Source organism: Prionailurus bengalensis, chromosome B2 (genome assembly GCF_016509475.1).
Source record: "Prionailurus bengalensis isolate Pbe53 chromosome B2, Fcat_Pben_1.1_paternal_pri, whole genome shotgun sequence".
NCBI classification, from domain to species: domain Eukaryota; kingdom Metazoa; phylum Chordata; class Mammalia; order Carnivora; family Felidae; genus Prionailurus; species Prionailurus bengalensis.
Genome location: NC_057349.1, coordinates 101,098,628 through 101,123,478, shown reverse-complemented (window position 1 = coordinate 101,123,478; position 24,851 = coordinate 101,098,628). Strand labels below are relative to the sequence as shown.

The 24,851-nt window shown below is 43.3% G+C and overlaps 1 protein-coding gene across 1 annotated transcript in view; it reads left to right on the top strand.

Moving 5' to 3' along the window:
• Positions 1–6,826: 6,826 nt before the first annotated feature.
• The window catches only part of LAMA4 (laminin subunit alpha 4), a 144,312-nt gene continuing 126,287 nt past the window's right edge, over positions 6,827–24,851 (top strand). Inside the window, 2 exon segments of the mRNA XM_043592150.1 lie at positions 6,827–6,946; positions 7,239–7,584. Of these exon segments, the coding sequence (XP_043448085.1) occupies positions 6,831–6,946; positions 7,239–7,584 (462 nt within the window). The 5' untranslated portion in view covers positions 6,827–6,830.

Sequence of the window (24,851 nt, the reverse complement as noted above, 5' to 3'; positions counted from 1 at the left end):
TAGCACTTTCGATTTGACACACTGTATCCCATGCATCCCTGTTTCTCTTGCTTCATTGTTGATTCTCTCTCTCCTACTCTTGCCTCCATTAGAATGTAAACTTCCTGAAGGCAGAAATTTTTGCCTGATTTCTACTTTGCCCTATCCTCAGAGCCAAGAAAAGGGCCAATTGCAAAGCAGACTTTTTCAAAATATTTGTTGAATGAATGAATGATGCATAAATCTCATTTAGAGTGTTAAATCTTAGAGTGTTAAATATGCAGGCCACCTAACATATGTGGTAGACAATAATTTGAGAATCTTTCTCCTAAAGGTCTAAATCTGTACATTTGAAGTTTTAGAACCGGGTCAGTTTCTCACTTGTTAGAGAAGCAACAACTGTATTTCAATCCCAAACTGTAAAGCACAGTGCAAATTTGAGACATTATTATAGTTACGCTCCAGTTCTGACATTTTTTCCAACAACGGTTAAATTCCCAAAGTGAGCATGCCCAGCATGCATTTTCTAGAGGATAATGCAAGGGATACAGAGCTAGATTATATAGAGCTTTCAGGTTTCTGCCACCACTCAAAGCAGGTTAGAACATGTTTTAACTACCCCCACCCTGCTTATACACTCACCATGGTGACAGCCATCCTTCTCTTAAGGAAAGTTCTCTTCCCTTTGTGGTGGTTGGGTTGGGATGGGTGCAGGGACACAAAAACCCAGTTTCTTGGGTATCCTCTTTTGAATGGTGCTCAATTCTCCTTAACTGTCTCATTTCATTATCAAGTCCCAGGAGCTCCTATTTTATATTGATCTCATCACTGAGCAAATGGATGTTGACACCTCTGTTCTCAGTTGATTGCGTTGCCGCTGAGCAGCAATCGTTTCCCTTTCACCTAATGAAGTAATTATCCCAGTGGACCTAAGTGATGACCACAGCCACGGTGGTCGATAATCCTTGTGAGGACCGTTCTCCCTCATCCGTTGGTTTCACCTGTTTCTCCATCAGGCCGAACCACTCGGATCAGGATGTCCTCATCACTGTTATCATTCCCCAGTGTAACCTGGTCCCTCCTCTCCCCTACAGGGTCTAGGCACTTGGAGCACACAGAGCCAGTGCCAGTGGTCCTACTGGTCTCTCAGTGATGCCCTCTACTCATGATCCCATGCATGCCTGAGAATCTTCCCCCAGTGCAAATCTGAACACAAGAAGTTCCTCACAGTAGCATATTAAGTTTACACTGACATGGAGGAAAAGCTTAAAAACACTATGTACAGGGGCGCCTGGGTGGCTCGTCGGTTAAGCACCCAGCTTCAGCTCAGATCATGATCTTACAGTCCATGAGTTCGAGCCCTGCATCGGGCTCTGTGCTGACAGCTCAGAGCCTGGAGCCTGTTTCAGATTCTGTGTCTCCCTCTCTCTCTGCCCCTCCCCTGCTCATGCTCTCTCTCTCTCTCTCAAAAATAAATAAAAACATTAAAAATTTTTTTTAAAATTACTATGTACATTTTGATTCATTTTTGTTCTTTAAAAAAAATTTTTTTTAACATTTATTCATTTTTGAGGGACAGAGACAGAGCGTGAGTGGAGGAGGGGCAGAGAGTGAGGGGGACACAGAATCCAAAGTAGGCTCCAGGCTCTGAGCTGTCAGCACAGAGCCCGACACGGGGCTCAAACCCACGAACCGTGAGATCATGACCTGAGCCAAAGCCGGATGTTCAACCACGCGGCCCTTGATTCATTTTTATATGAAAAAATAGGATATATAAAGTGGATATATAAAGTATATGTTATACACATGCAAAACATATAAAATGGAATATGTAAATATTTAAAGGCACGGAATGTATCGGTATAGATGCAACAGAAGTCGGAAGGTATTTGCATCCAAACATTTCCAGTGTTTTAAGTCATTACCCCAGAGAGGTATGATTCCTGGTGACCACCTCTTCCTCTTTTTTTTTTCCATACCTGTAATTTCCAATTTGACTATAATTATATCCGCTACATTTTAAATTCTTTAAATGCAACTGTGATTATGTCATTCCTGGGCTAAAGTTTCTTCACTTAAAATTTTAAAAGTGACAACAATTTTGTGATGAGGTCGGTCAGAGAAGCACATGCCAGCTATCACCTGCCATGAGGTCTCTGAGAGTGAGGTGGCAGGAAGGAAAGGTGGAGGATGAGGTCTCTTTTCTGCCAGCACCCCTCTCCTCGTGGGCTGGGCTTCCCTGTGGATGACTCAGGTGGGAGTCCAGCCACATGAGGAGAAGCCAGGGCAAGGGAGCTGGGTGGGGGAGGGCGGGGCCTTCTAAGAGTCGTTCTTCCCTCTGTGACATTGTACCATACGGTGATTGTACATTGAAAACCAGTTAAGAGGGTACTTCTCCTATTAAGTTCTTACTACAATGAAATGCAAACCTTTTATTAACTTATAAGAAGTTGTTCTTCCTCCCATTGGTTTCCTCAGGCTTTTGTTCAGGACACAAATGTGACTGTGAAAAGCCCCTCAGAGGGTTCAGATTTGCATTTGGGGAGGACGCCAGTGCAGCCTAGAGCCTGGGGCAAGCTGAGAGACCCGGAAGAGGCTGGGAAGCTTTCTTCTCACTCAAGCTGGCCCAGGTCTTGCAGGTAATGACTGTGGCCATGAACAGGGACTCAAAGAGCCTCCAAGATGCCATGACTCTTTCACCCTTCCTGTGGCAGCATGTCTCCGATGTGTTTGTACCTCTGCAAATGTGGGTTTCCCCTCCTCTCATCACCGAGGACTCAGGACAGCTGCCCCCTTCTTATGGCCAGCGAAGTCCCCACAAAGGGCTTGTTCTACGTGGTTTCTTAGCAGCTTGTCTGGACTTTCCCTTTGAATTCCTGTTAACCACTTTGCATTCCCCATGGGGTCTACTTAAGAATGCCTCAGCAGGCTCTTAATTCCTTCAGAGTCAGGATATGTTTTTATCATTTTACCCTCAACATCTAACCTGCCATATTGAAGTGTTTGGCAAATGCTAAATAAATGACTACATGAATTAATGAATTACTAAATAAAGGATGGATGGATGGATGGATGGATGGATGGATAGATGGAAGGAAGGACAGATGGAAAGAATGCAGGAAGCACATGCTAAAAGTCAAGTGAGGCTGTGACAAGTGTCATAGCCCAGAGAGGAAGCATAGATAACAGAGGCTGTCCACATCCTGAACAAAAGTCTAAGAAAGTGAATGGGAGGGAGAATGGCTTTTGGAAGTCCCCACCCTCACCCAGCCCTCTTGCTCTTGCTCTCCTTCACATGGCTGGACTCCCCCAGGCCACCAGGTCGTCCACAGAGGGCAAGTGCAGCCCCAGAGGAGAGGGGTGTCAGCAGAAAGGAGACACCACTCTTCACCTTTCCTTCCTGCCACTTGACTGTCAGAGACCTCATGGCAGGTGATAGCTCGCGCCTGCTTCTCTGACCAACCTCGTCGTAAAATCGTTGTCACTAGGACACAGTCCCACAACAATCCTGTGTAATTATGTCCAAGATTAGCGCCTAAAAATCCAAAATAGCATCTGACGTGAATTTCTATTTACAGAAGGGCATATGGGATGCATTAACAACACCCTCGCTAGATCCTTGGGTGCTGTGGACAGGCCCAACAAGCAAGTGCTGAAGGGAGTGGGCAGCCCTGATATTTCTCTGCTGATAATTGCACCCACCAGGGGACTCAGAAGGGAACTCCAGAACCTTCTTTTGATAAAGCCTCCAGGCCTCCAGATCCGCTGCTGCCAGAACTAAAAATAGTTAACGTCTAGTTGGGGAAGCATTGATCTGGAAGTCGGAAGGTGTGGGGCCCTAGTTCTGCATTAACTGTGCAGTGTCCTTCCCATTTAACCTCTTCGCCTCCCTCTGTGCTCCCTTCTGTGCATCAGGGATTATAGAGCAGCAATCCTTTGATCACCGGGCAGGTGGGAGTCCCAAGGGAGATAATGAACATGAAAGTATTTGGCAAATACCCAGCCTCAGTCTCAGGAGACAAGGAGGGAAGGTCATGATAAGAAAGCAGCCACACTGAAGAAGTTCCCCAGTTGTCTGTCTGTCCTTGTAGCAGGAGTAAAATCCTCCCACCCTTAGGCCTTTGATGGTCTGAGGGTGGCCCTTTGGTGAGGAGATGATTCCCTTTGTTCTACTGGCTCCTAACTTGCTGTGAAACAGTCAACCATGCTCCCTTCTTGCCTGCTCTGCCCTATTACTCTGTCATCCATGACTGTCTTGTTCACGGTTAATATGGGGGAAGACCCACGGAACAGCCAGAAATGCGAACAGCTATTCTCAACAAATGGGAGGTTACCCGAGCCACAGGATAAATAAATGTGGTTATTTTTCCTCTTTAAAAATAGTTACTCTGGGGGCGCCTGGGTGGCGCAGTCGGTTAAGCGTCCGACTTCAGCCAGGTCATGATCTTGCGGTCCGTGAGTTCGAGCCCCGCGTCGGGCTCTGGGCTGATGGCTCAGAGCCTGGAGCCTGCTTCTGATTCTGTGTCTCCCTCTCTCTCTGCCCCTCCCCTGTTCATGCTCTGTCTCTCTCTGTCCCAAAAATAAATAAACGTTGAAAAAAAAAATTAAAAAAAAAATACTCTGTTCTTTTTTTAAGATTTTTAAATATGGTAGAGCTAAATAGTATATATTGGACACTGACTATATGCCAGGCTGTGTTAATGCTTTATTTGCATTATTTCATTTACTATTCATTCATAACTCAGTAGAAGAAGCACCATTATCCCATTTTACGGGTGAAGAAACTGACATTCAGAGAGACTATGTGTGTACTGAGCTCCCAGAATTGTAAACAGACCTACGGTTTGAACTTTATTTTGTTTCATACAGAGCCCAGGATCTTGTGTATTATGCAGTTTTGCCTCAAAAATAATATTATCTGCAAAAAAATAAGATGAGGAGGAAGATTGGGAAGCACATATTCAACCAACAATAAAAATTCATGGGTCTTGAACAAATACACTCCTACCCCCACCATTCAGGCCTTTCATAGAACCTGAACATGGCCTATGTCGTATAAAAGTGTGTGATTGATTGACAGTGAAGAACAGGACATAAAACAAACAAAGGTGAACAGTTTTTGTGTACTGAAGAGGTCTGTATTTGAAGTCAGAACATGATGCATATGTTATTACTGTTATTATTTTATTATCCCTTAAGGTTTTTTAAAGGGAGATTGGGAGGGGATAATTAAGCATCATCTTTTCCTCTTGGACTCTAGCCATCTTGCCTCCCAACATAAGTTTCCAAGAACCAACCAAACATATTTTTAAGTTCTTTCACTTAATTTAGCGAGTTATCCAGTTTATGTGGAAGATGATTATAGTTTAGCTTACTGGTTCGGGACAATACTACTTTTGTATCTTAAAATGAAAACATTACAAACACTTGGGGATATATGAGAACTGTTTGCTTCTACCAGCTTTGTCCCCTGTTGTCTCTTATCACTTTATGGTCCAAAATCAATGACCTTAGCATCAGATAGTAGCACTTGTACCTCTCACCCATTACTAAATATATATAACAATTCCTGTCTCATGGGATTACAGTAAAGATGAAATTGAAGGAGATAATTTATGCAAACTTTTCAGCACAGAGGAAGTACCCAAAAAATGGGAATGCCATATCTCCTATTCTGAATGTATATCCTCTATTTTATGAGTTTCGGGGTGGTATAGCTGTGAAAGATCATTTTGGAATCAGTGATGCCCCAGTGCAAACCTTAGCTTAGCTTTCTACCAGCTGCGTGATATTGGGCAAACGTCTTAGTCCCTCAGAACCTCCTTTTCCTTTCTTTCCTCTTTTTCTTTTCTTTTCTTTCCTTTTTTTTTTTTTTTTCTGTAAAAGGAAATAAAGTCCTATTTTCCAGGAATGCTGTGAGGCTTGCTAATGCCGTAATATGTAATTACTGATTACACAGTATGGTGTATGTAAGATATTACATATAGTTGGTGCAAAATAAATGGGTGTTTTGCTTTTGCTTAGATAAAATAGCTTTTGTCCTATAAAACAGAGCTAAGGATTAGGTTTTATGAAAATGCTTCACTCCACGATTGTGGATGATTTCAAGCATCTAGAGACCTACTTGGGTGTCGTTTTATGGTTGCTGCATCTAATCCTTTTAAAGCCATGGACATGTCTTGTGGGAATGCTTAGAGTTCCTTTCTGAAGCCAGTGTAAGCAAAGGTACCTAGCAGCTGCAGTGACCACTGACCCATCCGCAGGGCGCCTGGCACAATTTTGGCCCACTTCGCCCAAAGTCCTAGAAAGGTTACATGACTCACAGGGATGCAGCAGGCATGAGATTACAGGCCTAGAGGAAGAGGCCAGGGCTGTGGGCAGTATATTTGACAGGCTCATACACTGTAAGCCTTGTTCCAGACCCCTTACAAAGCACCTCTTGAGGATGAAAACAAGATGTTCTTTGTAAATAAAAGTTCATGCATTTGCGTAATAAAGTCATTTTCCAGCTCCGCAGTAAAAGATATTCTTCTCCCAAGCCCTCTGGGTGAGGACTGTCAGGAGGAGGATGGGTGGCCAGCAAGTCTCAATGAAGATAGCTCAAAGACTGCAGCCTTCCATCTTTAGAAAATGAGAAACCTTGCTCCAGAAAGTGGGGGCCCTCCCCCTCTGCCGTCTGACAAGCCGCACCTCTCTGGCTCCTGCCCCTACCCCTGGAATCCCTTTCCCCCCTCACTTGCCTGCAAACTAGGGGGTCACATAAAAGATCTGCATAAATACAGATAAGACACCGAGCACCTTGGCTAAATAAATAAAAGATGTGAGGAAGCGATCACAAAGGCTGAATATTCATGGGGGTCCCTTGGAGGGGCTCCAAACTGAGAGCGCGCGGGGAGGGCAGGCCAGGGAAAGGCCCGAGCTCCCCGTGTGAAATGCCGTTTGGAGTGGGAGGGCCTGGAAGTGGAAGGTAAAAAGGGAGTGGTGAGAATGGATGTGGGGAGGAAGGCAGGGCAGCGCAGCCCGCAGACCCCACCCGCCCGGGACAGGAGGTGGCCGGCGGGGCTCGCCCTAACCCCGTCCGCCTTTTGGTGCTCAGCCTTAAGCTGCCTCCATCTGGACGCCCCTCAGCCAGAGCCTCTGGGGAGAGAGAAAGCGGGAGAGAAAGTGCGAGAGCCAACCGAGGGGGAAGAAGGAAAGAGGAGAGACAAGGGGGGAAGGAGGGCTCCCGCTCACCCTCTCGCTGTGCCTTTTTCACTAAGTTGCGCGTCGGGCCGCCTTGACTGCCCACATCCGGACAAGGCGGGCGCCGAGAAGGTAATGCACGCGAGGCACCGCCGCCCCACGGGGGCACCGACGAGGACGCACAGCCGCCGAGCCCCACGCAGCGCCCTGCTGGATGGCAGCGGAGAGATGGCCGTGAGCTCAGCCTGGCGCCCAGTCCTGAGGCTCTGGCTCCTCTGGGGCGCTGCCTGCGCGGCCGCCGCGGCCGGGGACGACAGCGCTTTTCCTTTTGACATTGAAGGGAGCTCAGCGGTCGGCAGACTGGACCCGCCCGAGGCGAGCGAGCCCCGCGTGGCTCCCGGAAGGCTGCCGCCCGCTGCCGAGGTACGGTGTCCCTGCCCTTGTCACCCCGGCCCGGGGCACCTGAGCCCCGCGGGCTGTGGGTGCCACGCTCCCGTCCGTCTCTCTCCCCCCCGCCCCCACACCTCCTCCCCTCCCCCATCCCTCAGAGTTTCACCTGCACCCGGTTGAGGAGTTTTACTTTGTCAGTGGGATTTGGGCGTCGCGAGTTGTGAGTTGAGGCTTTGGAACCCGGCACTGTTCCAACTAGCAAAAGTGCCATGTGCTCCGTGTACTGGGAGCCGGTCTGCTTGGATTCTCACCTGGAGCTGCCGTGGCGCTTCTGCGACTTTCTGCCACTTGTGTGTCCCAGGAGGGTTACTTAAAGTGTGTGCCCTGTCCCCGGCTTCCTGCTCTTCTGAGATGTTGGGACAGTGGGAACAATACCGCGGGGCCAATCTTTTTGTCACAAATCAAGCAGAAGGTCCTCTCCAACAGGGGAGAGGGACTGAGCGGCTGAGGGTGATGGGATACTAAAGAATCTGTTGGGAAACTGCCGAGCAGATGCCTTAAATAGATAGGAGCCATTATGTTCCAGAAGCAAAAAGTTGTGATGGAAATCAAGCCCCATCCCCAAAGTTAAAATGATTGGGATGTGCTACTGGTGATATGTTTATGCAGAGAGCTGCTGTTTGAGTACCTTGCAATAGCTTTTATGTTGAAAGCATAACCAGAAAGTAGAAATTGGGTAAAGGAGGATGAATCCAGAGTAAGTGATTTAAGAGTCCCTTGAGCCAAGACGACAAGGGCATGTCCAGTGCGTGGGAGATGTTAAGTAGGAGGAAAATGAAGTCACCTAAGTTCATGGGAAAGGAAGGAGCAATTGACCTAACACCGCGCACGCACACGCGCGCACACACACACACACACACACACACACACGTGCTACAGCTATGGTTACAGCAACTATAGAACCAAAGCATTTATACAGATTGACATCATTTCTAACAGCACCAAAGTCTGGATTATTGCAACTAATTCTGCTAATTGTTAGTATAACTATAGTTATTATTACTACTAAAATAACGTGCATGGAGATGGTCTGTCTCCAGGAGTGAGCCCCACTCACACCCCCCAAAAAAGGAGGGGGGGGTGTGTGTAGGGCCAGAGCATACCAACCTCCCATTGTGGTTCAAAAAATAACCTCTATAGGAAAGAGTGGGGCACAGCTGGCTTCTGCTCAGCTTTGTGCTCCCCAGACCTGGGGAGAAGCCAGGCCAAGAGAGACACCCTGCAACGCGAAGGCATTGCGTCTCCACAGGCTTGGGATTAACCCCTGGGAAGCATTTCCACCTGTTGCTTTGAGCGTGGAAAGTCTCAGAACAAAATGCTTAGGGGCAGAGTTGCCAGATAAAATACAAGACATCGAATTAAATTTGAGTTTCAGATAGCAACAAATAAATGTTTTTGTTTATGTCTCAAATGTTGCATGGGATGTATTTACAGTAAAAATTATTTATTGTTTACCTGAAACTCAAATTTACCTAAACCTTCTGTATTTCTGTCCACTAATTTTAAAGAGATGGGCACACATACCTTTTTGTAACTCTTACCCCACAAAAAGTAAGAAAATAATTATTTGATTTTTAGGGAACCTTAACTCTATTGCTGAGACTCTGAGCAATTTCTTATATACTCATGTGCTCAGTGAAATAATAGGAAGGCAGCACAGCAGAGTGTTTTGGGATTGCAGGCTCCGCAGTCTGATGGTCCCAAGTTCAAATTTCAACTTCCCTCCTCCTTACCTTAGGCAAATTCCAGATGCCCAATTACACAGAAAGAGACTAAGGCTTAAAGAAGTTATTGATGCCTACTTCATACTTCCTAGAGTTACTGTGATGGAATTAGATAAAATATACAGACAGAATGCTTAACACAGTACCTGATATGGTATTAATGCTGTATATATGCTAAGTCTTGTTATTAATAGTATAAAATATGCAGACGATTGAATTAAAAGAAACCCTTGTTTGGGAATATTTCTCAGAACATTATTTTTATGGTGCTATTTTTCTTAATATTGCTGTATATCTGTTTGTCTATATCTTTCCAACCAGAAAGAATATCCTCTAGTGAGTTAAATGTGTAATACTGTCAGAGTCCAATAGGTTCAGAATGCCAATCCAGGCTTTTGGTTTAGGGAAACAGAAAGAAGCTATTAGTCATTCCAGAAGTGTCAAAGTATATGATGTAGAAAGTGTGGGATTGGAGTAATTACATTCCCACTGCCTAGTTTCACATAATACCTCTAGTTCATTTCTGGTCCCGTGGCAATCCCAATGCCCCACCATTCAGATTTCCCATGTTCTTTATAGTCAGTAAGGAGACCATAAAGCAAATACATTCTGGAAATTTAATAACATGGTGCAACCATTCTACTGACTGGTTCAGGAGATTGTATTTACATCTATAGACGGAGAGAGAAAGAGACCGTGGACATATGTGATACCTTATTTGTAGGAGGTTTGAGATGTAGATGGAGGGATATTCTAAAAATGCATTCATTTTACTTCACTTGGATTTATATGAATGGTTATTCCTCAATTTTCCTTCAAGGGGCGGAAGGAAAATATACTAAGGCAAGCATACAGCAGTGGGAGGGCTTGGCTGATGGCCTCCAAAGGCTCTCCCAAGCTCTTCCATGGACAGCAAGGCTTGTGCCCTCTCCACCCCTGGGTCCTTGGCACTCAACAGAGGACTCCAGACTCTGGCACACTGGTGCCCAGTGTGAGTTAGGGGTTCAATGACATTAAATACACACTGAATAAAGGGATGAGGAGCACGGGCTGACCAAGAAAGAAAGTCCCTCCTTTCCTTCTCAAACAAGCCCAAGCTTCCCCCAGGATACAGGGTTTGAAAAGAGGAGCACCCATGGGTAACTCAGTGCTAATTTGGTAGGATTTTCCCACCTTCTGCTTTTTCACAAGCAATTTCCCACATTCACCACTGCTGAGTTTATGGCGAAAGCAGTGTTTCTCAGTAGGATGGGCAAAAGGGTGATGGGCTGGTTTCAAAAAAGCATATTCAATGTTCTAATATTTTACATTTAAGAAGAGAAAGTCTTGATTCTATCATATACACTCTAGCAAGTAAAACCAGGCAGAAGCCTTCTTAACCAATATGGACCTGCAAAAGCACTGGAAGGGGTACAGAGATGGGGATAGGAATGGTCCCCAAGAAGAGGGTGTCACAGTGTCCTTGGCCGGAATGACAGTGTTGTCTGTCAAAAAGGAGCAGGAATTAAATAAGATTGAGAACACTAGGTTAGAGGTTGACACTGTGGGAAGAAGCCACCGCACAGAGACTCTAAAGAGTGAAGTCTCCACTGGAAAGGCAAAATGAGAGGTATGGAGGGCAATGGTGCTGTTACTGCCCTTGGTAGATAATTGAGAAATTAAGGGAAATAAATGACAGTGTTGAGCAAACTTCTCTCAGCAAAGAAAACAGGAATTTATCTCCTGGTAACTTGACTGGGCTCTGTTGTTGTTGTTGTTGTTGTTGTTGTTGTTGTTGTTGTTGTTAGCTTCCCTCCAAGAAAATCAGCGGCCCGTGAACCACATGTGCACATGTACCCCACACTGGACAAACTTACTTGCTTTTGAAAAAGCACTATGAACTAGACTAATTCTGAGCAACTTTTCCTCTAGACTCTTTTATTGTGGATACATGATCCTATGCTCCAACATAACTGGTGCCCTGCCACTAAAGGATCGCAGTATGTTCATTAAAAGGCAGCTTAGATTTCTTTCGCTGTCTACTTTCCTTCTCCTTATCTTGGGCCCTTACTTTGAAAGAGGCCCTGTTGAATCACGTGAAGACCTCTAGTCACTGGCCTGGGCCATCATTCTATATTGCTGTCCAACAGTGCGTGTAGGTAATGTGAACTCCCACATGCAGTCATTATTTCATTCACTTTATATCATCCAGCAAGTATGTTTGGAGCCTTACTGAATACAGAGCAATGAGGTAGGTGCCAGGAAGGACAGAAGAAGGCAGAGTCACATCCCTCCCCTCAAGGAGTAAGCAATCTAAGAAAGAAAAATGTACATAGCCACCATATAAAGCTGAATGAATTAATGTTCTGTAAAAGTGGCTGGAAGCTAAGGGCCATGGGGGTAATGTGGAAAAAGTATTACTCCAGAGCCAGACCAGTAGGACACAACCTACTCACTAAATACCAAAGAAGGTTCCTGGGAGACATTATTTTAGAAGGACTAAATATAGCGGCAGTAGTAATAATAATAGCATGGCTTATGGCTAATGCTCATTGAGTATTTACTGTGTGTCACACAGTAATCTAAGCACTCTCCAAGAGCTATTTTTTTCACCTTCAACAACTCAATGGAACTTGTATAGTTATTCTCTTACTTTGAAAACAGGGAAACTGAGAGCATTTGCCCAGGCACCTTATCTGGTAAGTGGCACAGCTAGGATGGAATTTATGAAAGTAATTCAACTATGCAAGAGTACCTAGGAAAAAGTTATTAGGTAAATAGAACTATCTGTAGGCATAAGTTTTAGTCAAAGTTTTAGAAATTTCTTAAAGATCTATAAAATGCCATTCAAAGACTATTTGTGCAATGCTTGCTGGATGAGTAGCATAAGTTGCATACAATGTTAGGATTATCAAAGAATCGAGATAACTTCCCTTTCCTGGTGAGTCTAATAACTACTTTTTAAACTACTCATATAGAAAAGACAGAAATTAATACTTATTGACTTCTACTATGTCCCGTGGAACTACATGTATTATCTTTTGTAGTAGTCAATAGTGAACATTATACCCATTTTATAGATAAGCAAATTGAGGTTTGGAGATGGTAAGTATTTTGCCCAAGGTTACCAAATCCCATTCTTTTTTCCCCAGCATATCACTGGGTCCCCCTGATAGATTTTTTTTTAACTCTAGGGTCTTTTTTGCATCCCATTTTCCTTTTTTAAACATATTCTAGTATGTTTCCTCTGCATGATGCTACAGTTTACATTAGAACCTCCATATTTAGGTTAATAGGTAAAGAATTCAGAACACCACCACCTATAGGAATACATGGCCTATCTTATAGAATGTATTATAAAATTGCTAGAAAATAAAGAATTCCATTTGCTATGGTTCCAGAGTTCTCTGATTTAACCATAAGTTTTTTTTTATTGCAGTAAAATATGCATAACATAAAATTTTCCATTTGAATCATTTTTAAGTGGCATTAAGTACATTCACATTGTTCCACAACCGTTACCACCATCCATCTCCAAAATATTTTCATCTTCCCAAACTGAAACCCAATACCCATTAAACAACAACTCCCCAGTACCCCCTTCCCCGGGCCCTGGCAACTGTCAGTCCACTTTCTGTTTCCATGAATATTACTCTGATAGATACTTCATATCAGTGGAACCTACAATATTTGTTCTTTTGTGTCTGGCTTATTTCATTTACCATAATGTCTTCAAGGTTCATCCATGTTTTAGTATGTGTTTAAATTTCATTCCTTTTTGAGGCTGAATAATATCCTAATGTATGTATATATCACATTTTGCTTACCCCTTTATCTATCGATGGACGTTTGAGTTGTTTCTACCTCTTAGCTTCTCTGAATAGTGTTACTGTGTCCATTGGCTTACACATATCTGTTTTGAGTGTGCTTTCAGCAATTTGGGGTAGATATCCAAAAGTGGAATTGCTGATTGTATGGTACAGAAAAAGTTTTAAAACTTGGATTCCTAGAGAGGCCAAGCAAAAACAAAAACAAAAACAAAGAAACTAACGAAAAAAAACTGGGCAGTGAAAGGAATACATCCTGTGAGTGACAGATCCAAAGTGACAGGAGAAGGGTTGCCTCTTCCAGAGGGACACCTACCTCTGTGTTGCCAGGTCTTTTGTTTTTTCAGGAGAAAACAGAGTCCGGATTCTTAAGTAAATTTGCTGACTCATTTTTTTTTTAATACTCTGTGGGAAGTGCGTCTGATGGCCCAATTTAGCCCAAGCGCTGTTTATTTCAGTCTCTGCTCAACCACATTTGAAATTCACCTTTCACCAAGGTACAACATGGGCGTCTAGCCAGACAGATGTGCTGTGAATTCAGCCCCACTACTTTCTAGCTGTTTGACTTTGAACAAATTAGTTCATCCTTCAGAGGCTCAGTTTGTTTGATTGTAGAATGAACAGAAAAGTATTTGCCTTGCAAGATTATTGTGAAATAATGTCTAGGAGCTGCCTAACAAAGTCTGCCTTTAGTTCCCTCTCTTCTGTACCTCCCTTCTCTCCCTTTCTCTTCCACTGTTTTTATCTACTGCAAGTTAAGACTTATTTTACCGGTTTAATTTTTTTCTAAATTTTTATTTATTCTGTAAATTTGGTTATTTCCAACTTTTCCATACAAATGTACCGATCAGGCAACAGTGGAGGAGACGGAGACTGGACTTTAATTTTTATAATCACTGTATCCCTAATGGTTCTTTAAACATAGCCTTTCCCCAGTTGGATGATCTGATCAGTGAAGAGAAATGAATGAATTTTTCTAAATTCCGGAAAAGTTAAACAAAAATACCAACATCTTTGATATGAAAAGGACCATAACTTTTTTTTTTCTTTCACAATTAAATTCTCAAATCTGACTTTTTCATAATTTTTTGAAATAGGTAACGTCAAAAACACTTCTCTCCTTTTGGGCTTTTCCTCACTCAGAGTAACCATATAAATATAATGATGGCCAGACATAATTTTGAGACATTTGATTGATTAGAAACCATTAAAACCAGATTACCAGTACATCTTTGAGTTCCACACGTTGGTATTTCCAAACAGTTATTTATTTATTTTCTAAAACCAGGAAGCCTGCTGGTTCACTGAGATGTGGTGACCACATAGAAGAATATTTAAATATCTACTCCAGTATTTGCCAAAGAGCAGCATTCTTTTTCCAACTGTTTTCTTTTTTGCTCCTAGTGTGGTAAAGTTAAATTCTGGGAAATGGTTTACTGAAGGGAAGCTTAGCCACAGATGTTTGTAATTCCAACTTAAGTTTCCCATCAAAGTCTTAATGAAATTCAGCTGCCAGCAGTTAGGGTCTGAATCTGAGTCTTTTTATCATGAGAAACTTGGGGAAAACAGCATTCCGAGGCTGAATGGTAGTGGGAAAATGTCCATATTCAAGCTCAAATCCCCTGCATAAAGAAAAAAAAATACAGAAACAAGTACTGTTTAAAAAAAAAAAGACGAGAGAGGGGTGGTCTGACATACTTTGAGCAATATGCAATATGACCTTCTTTTCACTTCCAGCACTTTCTTGGTTTGTACGTTGTGTTTTGGAAGAAGCGAGACATCTAGTGTTTACCTAAATGGAGTGAAATATCTACATTTATGACTCCATGAGAACTGATGAGTTGGAGAAATCCCATACCACCAACAGCTGCGTGCGCGCACGTCTCTTGCAGACTAGACCAGTAATCCATGCTGTGCATACTACCGCTAAAGGGACCCTTGAGCACAGTGCAGACTTTGTGCATTCATATTTATTTTGAAATCATGCCCTCCATTAGATGAAGTGGCACGATTACTTCAAAGGAAATGAGGGAGTCTGAAGATCAGAGATGTCTTCACTAAAACGCGCCTCAGAGGTGACTGTTCCGTGCAATCATGTTGTCTGTTTACAGAGTAAATTGCAACATAGGACACTGCACTACACAGCTCTGTAAAGCCAAGTGTCAGCCCAAAGGAATGTATAATATAGACACCAGCAGAAGGCAAGAAAATGTTTAGTGGGCCTCATACGTTGGGATGCTAGGGCTGTAGAACCATCTAGTATCACAGCAAGAACCAGAGCACAAATTCGGGATCTGGGGCTTAAAATTGGGGCTGGCCTCTCCTTCCACAGGAGAGTTATTTTACAATGCCTTTCAAGTTTCACTGGCCAGGCAACAGTGTGTTTCCCCCTTGAGGAACAGTGATACAATTTAACAAGCGAAGAGTGACCTAAAAGTAACCTCTCTACCTGCGGATACGCCTGTGAGTCCCGAGAGCAGGAGAGTGATTCTGTCGTCTGTGATTCTGTCAACCCCCAGGTCACAGGTGAGGTGCTAAATGCGTGTTATTTGGAGACCGAACAGTGTCTGAATGCCTGGCGATGAGCCAGTGTTTGTGGTGCATGAATAAATTGCCTCATTCTGTATTGTTCCCTTGGAATTGTTGTGTGTCATACTCACTGAAATTCCATCTATAAGGAACCAGCCCTGAAGCCCCTATTGCAGCACAGAATTCGGCGTAAAGGAGACGTGTTTGAATGCAGAGGCGGTGGGTGGTTATTATTGGATGTATGACTCTATTATATCTTGCGGTGTGAACCGTAAAATCAAAGGGATCATAGAATGTTAGATCTAGAAAGAGAGTTTAGAGGTTGAACCTTCTCATTTTGTAGATAGGGAAACTGAGCCTCGGGGTGGGAGATGGTTAAGGTGCTTCACTCAAAGACACAAAGCTCATTCATTACCAGCAGTGCCAAAAACTGTGTCTTCTGACTTCCAGCCTTATACTCTTTCAAGCTATTTCTATGGGCTATCTATCTATCTATATAATTTTTCTCTTAAAGATATATATCTTTAAGGGAAAAGTTGCTTGCTTCTAACGTACTGTTATTCACTTTGCTCTTTATTGCTTCTATTTATTCTTGAGTTGAACAATCAGTAAGAGAGGCCACGGAATTCAGCAGAGTGGGACAAGCACTGGAATGTGACTTTGGAACCAACTCTTCCGGTTCTTGGCCACGCCCCTAACAACCCGATCACCTTTACCAGTTAAAGGAACCTGGGCACGTCCCTTCCCCTCCTGGGCCCTCGATTTCTACAGTTTAAAAAGAAGAAAACAAAATGAGCAAACAAAAACAAGGTTACTTCTAGCAACGGAGTTCTGTGATTATCTAACGAATAGATAACAGTTTAAGCTACTTGAAGGGAAGCTGGCTTAAGGAAGAGAATCACTCAGCATCACAGCGGCCACCCCGGTTAGAACCCCAAGACTGAGGAGCCTAGAGCCCAAAGGAAACACAGGGACTGATCTGGTGGGGTGGGGGTGGGAGGTGGGGGCGTTAATGGGCCTTTCTCCCTGCTTCTTGGTGAGGGTGGTTGCAGGACAGAGCACTGGCCCAGCCTTAGACATGAGCCTTTCCAAGGTGACCACCAAGGAGGCTTCCCACACAGCTTCAGTTGCGGACACCTAAGTGTGTCCATGAAAGTCACTCTCCCACACCTGGGCTCCAGAGTGCTGCCACCTGCCCTATCCAGACCCTTCACAGTGACTGTAAATGTGAAGCTCCACACAGAGACACGGGAGGGATGACGTTAGAGGAAGTGAGGGACACAGAGAACTACTGAGGGGAGGCTCATGTCCTTGCATCTCGTAATAGTGAAAGGCACATAACAGGCTCTAGAAAGGAGAATGTATTTACACTCAGTGCAAAAGGAAGGGAAAGCCAGTGACAGATTATTGATTCATCACAAACGTCAACTGAGGGGTGCCTAGGTGGCTCAGGTGGTTGAGCGTTCAGCTCTTGGTTTTGGCTCAGGTCATGATCTCATGATTCATGAGTTCAAGCCCCGCGTTGGGTTCCCACACTAACAGTGCTGAGCCTGCTTGCGATCCTCTCCTCTCTCTGCCCCTCTCCCATTCAAATGCACGCGGGCTCTCTCTCTCTCTCTCTCTCTCAAAAATAAATAAATCAACCTAAAAAAAAATCAACCGAAATCACAGCATTACAGTATGCACAGTCTAGCCATCAACTGAGACTTCATGTTAAGGTAAAGAGGAAGCCTAATTTGATAACCTGCCCTAGATTGGGCAGGACACAGCACCCCCGGCCTAGAAATGGTACCCCTGGAGACTCTGTGTCCTTGAGAGTAAGGGAGGCGAGGCAGGGGAAGAATTTACTTGTGGCACTGCTTGAAAATAGGGTGTTGCTCACGCCTTTCAGGAAATAGTGGAATCGTAATGTTTCTCTTGTGAATAAGGGATGCTTTCTAATTCAGGATCATGTGTCTCCCGGGAGTGAGAAGTGTGGTCTTTGTGCTAGGCTAGAAAGATAACGTGAAGAGATAGGGAAGAGCTACGTCCACAAGATGAGAATTGCCGTGGCTCCTTCTCAAGCTGGAATTTCTCTAGACGGATTGAGATCTGTAGGAAAGTGCTCGTGAGTCAGGGTCTGTGCCTCTCGTGCATCAGAGGGGGCATCTGCATCTTGCTGGCAGACTCTAAATCTCCTCGATGCAGCCCCAGCCCTGAGAGGGGCTGTTTTAGAACAGCCTTGAACGTCAGCTATCCTTGAACCCCTTTGAGACACCTAGTTGACTGATTTCAAAGATCCTTTTAGCTTTAACTCCTAAGCATGTGATTAGCACTTGCTGTGTCCCAGGCATTGTTTTAGGCACTTTGCGTTATTAATCCATTTATTCCTCATAACATAGTGAGGAAGGCACTACCATTAATACCATTGTACAGATGGGGAAACTGAGTCACATAAAAAAGCTGAGTAACTTATCCAAGATCACAGCTTAGAATCTGGCTCCAAGCTTGTAATCTTTATCCTATAAGGATCCTTTAACATCTGTGTTTCTAAATCTCACAGTGCCTTACGGTAGCTCAACTAACAGGGATCCCCAGTATCCTCCAGGAATGCCAGAAAGGTCATAGTAGTTGACAAGTCTATAAAGAATATTCTAATTACTGGTATGTTTATATTTTTGCTTTTTTTTTTTTTAATTTAGAGCATAAACTGACCTTATCATCTCAGTAACAATGAAAGGTTCTTCTTTGGACGTAATAGGAATAAAAATTGACGTAATTTCTGAAAGTGTATATTTTCGCGTGTCTCCAGCTATGCTAAGCATTAATCATCTCAGTAGGCTCCTGAGTTTACTTTGTGGATCTATGACTTAAAAGAACTTGAGAGAAGGATAAAGAGAGAAACCAAAATGTGGTAAAAGTGGGTCCTTAGGGAAAATGGTTAGAAAAGGGCTAGAAGTCCAAGATCAGGGAGACTTCAGGCTTAGTTTATGGTGAGTGCTCTCTTCCTGGCTTGTAAATAGTCATCATTTCTCTGGGTCCTCACCTGTCCTTTATTCCATGCATGTGCAGAGAGAGAAGGGACTCTCTAGTGTCTCTTCCTCTTGTATAAAGACACTGGTTCTATCAAGCCTTACCCTTATGACCTTGCTTAACCATTATTACCTCCTTATAGGCCCTGTCTCCAAATACAGTCAGTCACATTGGGTATTAGAGCTTCAACGTAGGAATTTGTGAGACACATAGGAACCATAACACCTACCCAGTGAAGTATGTTAAGCAATAATTCATTTTTATTTTTTAATGTTTATTTATGTATTTATTTATTTTTTGAGAGAGAGAGAGAGAGAGTGAGAGAGCATGCACAAGTGGGGAAGGGGCAGAGAGAGAGAGGGAGAGAGAGAGAAATCCCAACCAGGCTCCTCACTGTCAGCACGGAGCCCAACGCAGGGCTCAAACTCACGAACCGTGAGATCGTGACCTGAGCCAAAGTCAGATGCTTAACCAACTGAGCCACCCAGGCGCCCCTGAGTTAAATCTTTAAGACTGAGGGAAATTCAAGGTGAAGGGACAGGATAAGGAAAGACAAAAGACAGAGGGTTTCTTCTAGAAAGAGATACAGTCTCAGCTGGTGAGACTAGACAACCAGGAGTCACTGAAGATTTCTGAGAAGAGAAGAAACTCAATGAGAGTTGTGCTTCCAGATCAACATTAATCTGGAAACAGGCTACTAGATGCATTGGGCAGGAAGCAGCAGAGAGCCTGGAATCAGAATCACCAATGTTGGGGCACCTGGGTGGCTCAGTCAGTTGAGTGCCCAACTCTTGATTTCACCTCAGGTCATGATCTCACAGTTTATGAGTTCGAGCCCTGCATTGAGCTCTCTTTGCTGTCAACACAGAGCCTGCCTTAGATCCTCTGTCCCCCCCCCCCACCCCCGCCCTCTGCTCCTTCCCCATTCTCTCTCTCTCTCTCTCTCTCTCTCTCTCTCTCTCTCTCTTTCAAAAATAAACACTAAAAAAAAAAAAAAAAAAAAAAAAAAAGAATGACCTATGTCATGCATTGGTAATTATCCAGGAGAGAGTAAGAAGGGCCTGGAAGCAAATGGTGGCTGTAGTCTGGAAAGGAGGGAAAAAGATGCTGTGGTCATTGCAGAGATTCTATTAAGACAACTTGTTGTATGTTTGGAGAGCAAGGGTGAGGGGTAGATTTGTCAAAGGCGCTGCTGATGTTGATGTTTGTAGAAACATATTACATCATGGGGAAAAATCTCTTTGGAGACTTTTTAACACAAGACCTACTAAATCAGTGACTTCCAAGCTGAAGCCTTACAGAAATGCCTTGGCTATAATTTGGGGTGAGGGAGGCTGAGCAGCAGGAAGTTGGGGCTTTGCTTCCTTCAATCAGAACATCTTCTTGCTTTTTTTTTTTTTTTTTAATCTGTTTTGTAGATGAATTCCACATGCTATTTCACTGGGGGGCGGGGGGCAGGGGCGGGGGGAAGGAGATCTCTACTCTAAAATGTTTGAGTAACATTTGAGTAAACCGTTATGCTGGGAGCTCCCACGTTGATATTCTAAATCATGACCGGTCTCCAGAATGGTACCCCAAATGTCGTCCAAATCAGTGTCTCCTAGGCGGTTTCCCAGCGGTGCACACACCTGCTGATTTGCACAGAGCCTCTGACGTTCCGAGCACCTCTGCAGCTGTGCCAAACATGAGCTAGAAACCTCTAAACAATTGGTGCTCTCCTGAGAGATATTTTTATGCTTCCTCTTCCTTGTTTGATGATATTTTTGGCCCTTTCCTAGGAAATAAGGAAATTCCAGTTTTGTCTCAGTTATTACCTGGGGCTACTCAGGACACCTAACAAAGGAGTTTTGGAAAGAGGATAGGGTGGTAGGGAGCAGACCAGATAACTGGTGTCCTTGATCCTCAGAGGAACGGTCAGATGTTTGCTTGGTTTTTATTTTTTAATCCAATTATTCCGTTGCCATAAACATCATCTTATTCCAACACTTATCCAAAGCCTCATCTTGTTCTAAACTACAGCTTCTCACCCGCACTCTGAGCTAAAAAGATGGTTCTTGATCTTATTCTTCCCTCCCTCAATGCAGCATTGTACTGGTCTGTGGTCCTTTACCCCCAAAGGCGAAAATGCTTCCACATAAATGTTACGTCTATGAAAAGGGAGAAAATAAATATTACAAACTGTAACTTATCTTTACTTTTTCACTTGAATAAGAACAGTGACACCTTAAGCATTTCACAGTGTCATCAAGGCAATTTTCACTTTGCTTTATTTTGCTTTGTGATGTATATGCAGAACACTGAGGGAGAACCCATCTTCCAACGAATTAGGAAAACTTTCTACATCTTGAAAGATAAGCGATTGATATTAGGGGCACCTGGCTGGCCCGAAGAAGCACGTGACTCTTCATCTCGCAGTCGTGAGTTTGAGCCTCACACTGGGCGTAGAAATTACTAAGAAAAATAAACATCAAAAAAAAAAAAAAAGCTACTGACATTGGACAAGCGTTATTCATAGCTGCCAGATATTGGAATCTCCAATGGCTACTAACTCAGTTGGAAAATAATGTGAATACTTACAAAGCTTCCATGGTCTTCTAGATGTATTCCTGCCTCTTTCCACCTTTATTCCTGGCAACCACCTTATGAAACAGGCAGGCCACGGGTTATTAATCTAATGGATGGGAACATGGAGATGTCAGACGATTTTCCCACAGTCTCGTAGCATGTGGCCTTATTGCGACCGCAAGAAATTTTACAGAATTATAGACTGTTTAGATGGGAAGAGGAATCACTCAGCCACTAATGTCATTGAAAGAGAAGGAAATGAGCCAAAAGTTTAGTCACTTCCTCAAGGTCCCGCAGCAGGTTTCTAGAGCTGGGGCCAGAAACCAAGTTTCCTGGCTCTTGGAGCAGTCCCCTCGCCCCGCATCACAGCATGAATACCATCACCGGCACAAGTAAGAAGGGTGAAGAACAGCTGAAGCCCTGTGTGTCGAGACATTAAACAAGCTGCATCAGACAAAAGCACATCCATGGGACTTTCGTGTTAATGACTTATGCCACCACCTATGCCTTAGTCCTGAGTAATTTAGGTACAGAAATACTGGAAATTCTCTTAGCCTTTGCGTCATTATATGCATCCCAATTTTGAATTTAATTTATAACCACATCATTCATAACCTTTCTTTTATTTCAGAGATCTTTGCCTTGGCCCCCTATGGCTATTGACCCCTTAAATTATGCTTTCAGCACCAATACTTAGAAAGAAGACTTCCGAGTTGCAATAAGATTCCAGAATTTCCGGCTACAGTTTTCTGATGGTCCTAAAAAATAAACACCACATCCTGGATCTTAAAAAGAAGACAGAAAAAAAAAAATCGATTTCAAAACTGAACAATAATGCTTTTGTTTTAAAGCAATTTTAGAGCTAATTTGAAAAATTCCCAGGCCACATCGCGTCTGCCACTCCCCCTGCACACAAGCATCATTCAGGTTTCCACGCGACTTTAACAAATTCCCCTACCATGCAGCAAAACAACTGTAACATGAGAAATTAATGAGGAAAGTGAAATGTAGGAGAGCACCAAAGCCGTCTACTCTGGCAGACACATCCCACCATGACCTTCCCACCCTGCTTTGTGGCAGTTCCGGGTTTCAGCTACTTTACTTTCATTAGTACCCGTGTCGCGAATAAAATCTGCCCTGTCCCAGCAGAACTATAGTTGGTGAAATCCAGGGACTGTGCCACGAGAGGCATCTGCTCAGACGTGTCCTGAATCCGATAACGACAGTCCCAGGGGGTTGCTGACCTTTGTGGTCCGCAAGGTAGGAAGGTCTGTGGGAGGCAGAATAGCTCTTAACCAGTCAGTGGTTTGTTTTCTAAATGGCAGGTACCGTCCTCCCTTGTCCTCCCCCCTGGTGCTCCCCCCCTGGATGTGAGGAGGATCCTCAGCATGGTGACAGTAATACTGTATTTAAGGTGATAAAGTATCTTCGTAAGGTCAGAGTAATAATCTTTATGAGGGAAGTATAATGTTCTTTGTTTGGTGCTTAAAATCTCTTGGTTTTGTTAAAGGACTGGATTCTTCCTACTCTCAGAGAGGATTTGTGATTATTTTGGCAGATGCACCACATTTTTCCTGTGACCCATGTTTCTGGACCTGCAATATATCAAAATGTTCGGTGGAAATCAGCATGGAGTTGTTTTCTGTTTCTTTCCTGTAGACCATCTCTGTCTGCTCTTCCATTTTAATTATTTTGAAAGCTAACAAGTGTGGGACCCTTTTTTAGTTTTAAGACGTATCTTCATCTCAGATTATCTAAACTGTCTTGATTTTCCTTTGATTACAATCTCTCTCCTTTTTTAATCTGCTAACATAAGCTCATATTCAACTAGAAAATGTGCTTTCTCCTCAAAGTCATGAGTCAGCATGGATTTCCTTCAAGCTTAGTTCAAATCATCTGAACTAAGAAATTTACAAACTTCAAAAAGGAAAAAAAAACCTGAAATAGTAGTTGAAGTTTTAAATGAGAACAGTTTTCTGCTCTATTTCAGCTGCTCAGAGACCGGGCTGTTGACAATAGAGTATTGAAAACCAAGTGTACCAGGTTTTTGCTATAATTCTTGGTGGGTTCTAAGTAAATTAAGTCAATCTAATAGCTACTCAGAGGGCCAGAAAACCAAGCATTTCTACCACCGTTCTTTTGTTCCCCTCACTTTGGGAAAATTTCACTAGACAGCAAAATGAAAAAAGGATAAAATAAAAAAGATCCTCTTTTTATAATTGAATGACATTCTCCCCATGCATCAATTATAACTTGGAAGTTATTGCCACTTCCAAAATTCCTACATTCCTCTCCACATGAAAGTCACTCGTGGAGTTCTGAGGACCACAAAGAATTATTGAGGCTTCTAGGCATACTTAACACTTACTTCAGGGTTTAGGGGATGCCTCTAATATTATCTACAATGTTTGAACAGAGAGAGTCGTATCTCTGTGTGAGTATAGTATAAGCAAGAAGGTTACGGAAGATGTCACATGAGTTTAATGGTGATATTAAACCAATCTTTCCAAAGAAGATCCCAGAAAGTAGAAAAATAGTAGGTCCAACTTATAGATTGAAGTGGATTATTGAAGTATATTGAAGTAGATTACCAGGAATGAAGAATGCCTGCTTTGAGAAAACAAAACAAAACAAGCAAACAAACAAAACCAGAAGGAATAAAAGTTTGAGCCTTTGTACCTTATGGGGAGTGACTAAAAATTGACCTATGCTTTCCAGCATTTCAGCTCCAGCTTTCCTCAAAACAAACAAACAAACAAACAAAACAACAACAAAAAAACCTTGACACAATGGTCACCTCCTCTGAAGTATGCCCCCCCCCCCCCGCCCACTCCCAAGGTAAAAGTCATCTTTCCTGCGACGCCTGGGTGGCTCAGTCAGTTAAGAGTCCGATTATTGGTTTCAGCTCAAGTCATGATCTCAGAGTTCCTGGGATCAAGCCCCATGTTGGGCTACTTGGGATTCTCTCTCTCTCTCTCTTTCTCTCTCTCTCTGTCTCAAAATAAATAAATAAACTTTTAAAAAAGTAATCTTTCCTTCTTCAGTCTCTCAGCATTTCTCTGTACCTCTCCTGTTACACTATGATCTTAGTACGTTCTACCCTACCTTTATGGCAAGTTACACAGGCCATCAGTGTCCGTGATTCATCTTCTGATTCCCTGAATTGCCTTGCCAAGTGCCTTCAATATGAAGTGCTCAAAAAAGGTAATAATTTATGCATCTCTCACTTATTCGTCAAATGCCTGCTTTGTGCTACACTCTAAACTAGGTCTCAGGTGAACGGTGGTACATAAAACAAAAAGAAAGACTAAATGACCAAGTAAATACCAAGTACTGAAAGCCAAAGCAGTGCTGGGTTTTTTGTTTGCGGCATATGTACATTCTGACATAACTCTGTAATTCTGGTGGCCCTATCAGCATTCCACTTGACATCAATGGTGAGCCATGGCGTCCCTACACTATGCATTCCAGGCGCTCTGCACTGCGGGTGAAAATGCCTTTTAAGCTAAAAGCTTTGTCTTTCCCACTGTATATGGAAAAATTGACGATGCAGTTTCATAGAGAAGGTCTAGCTAAGAAATGTTTATATTGGAACAAGCCCCAT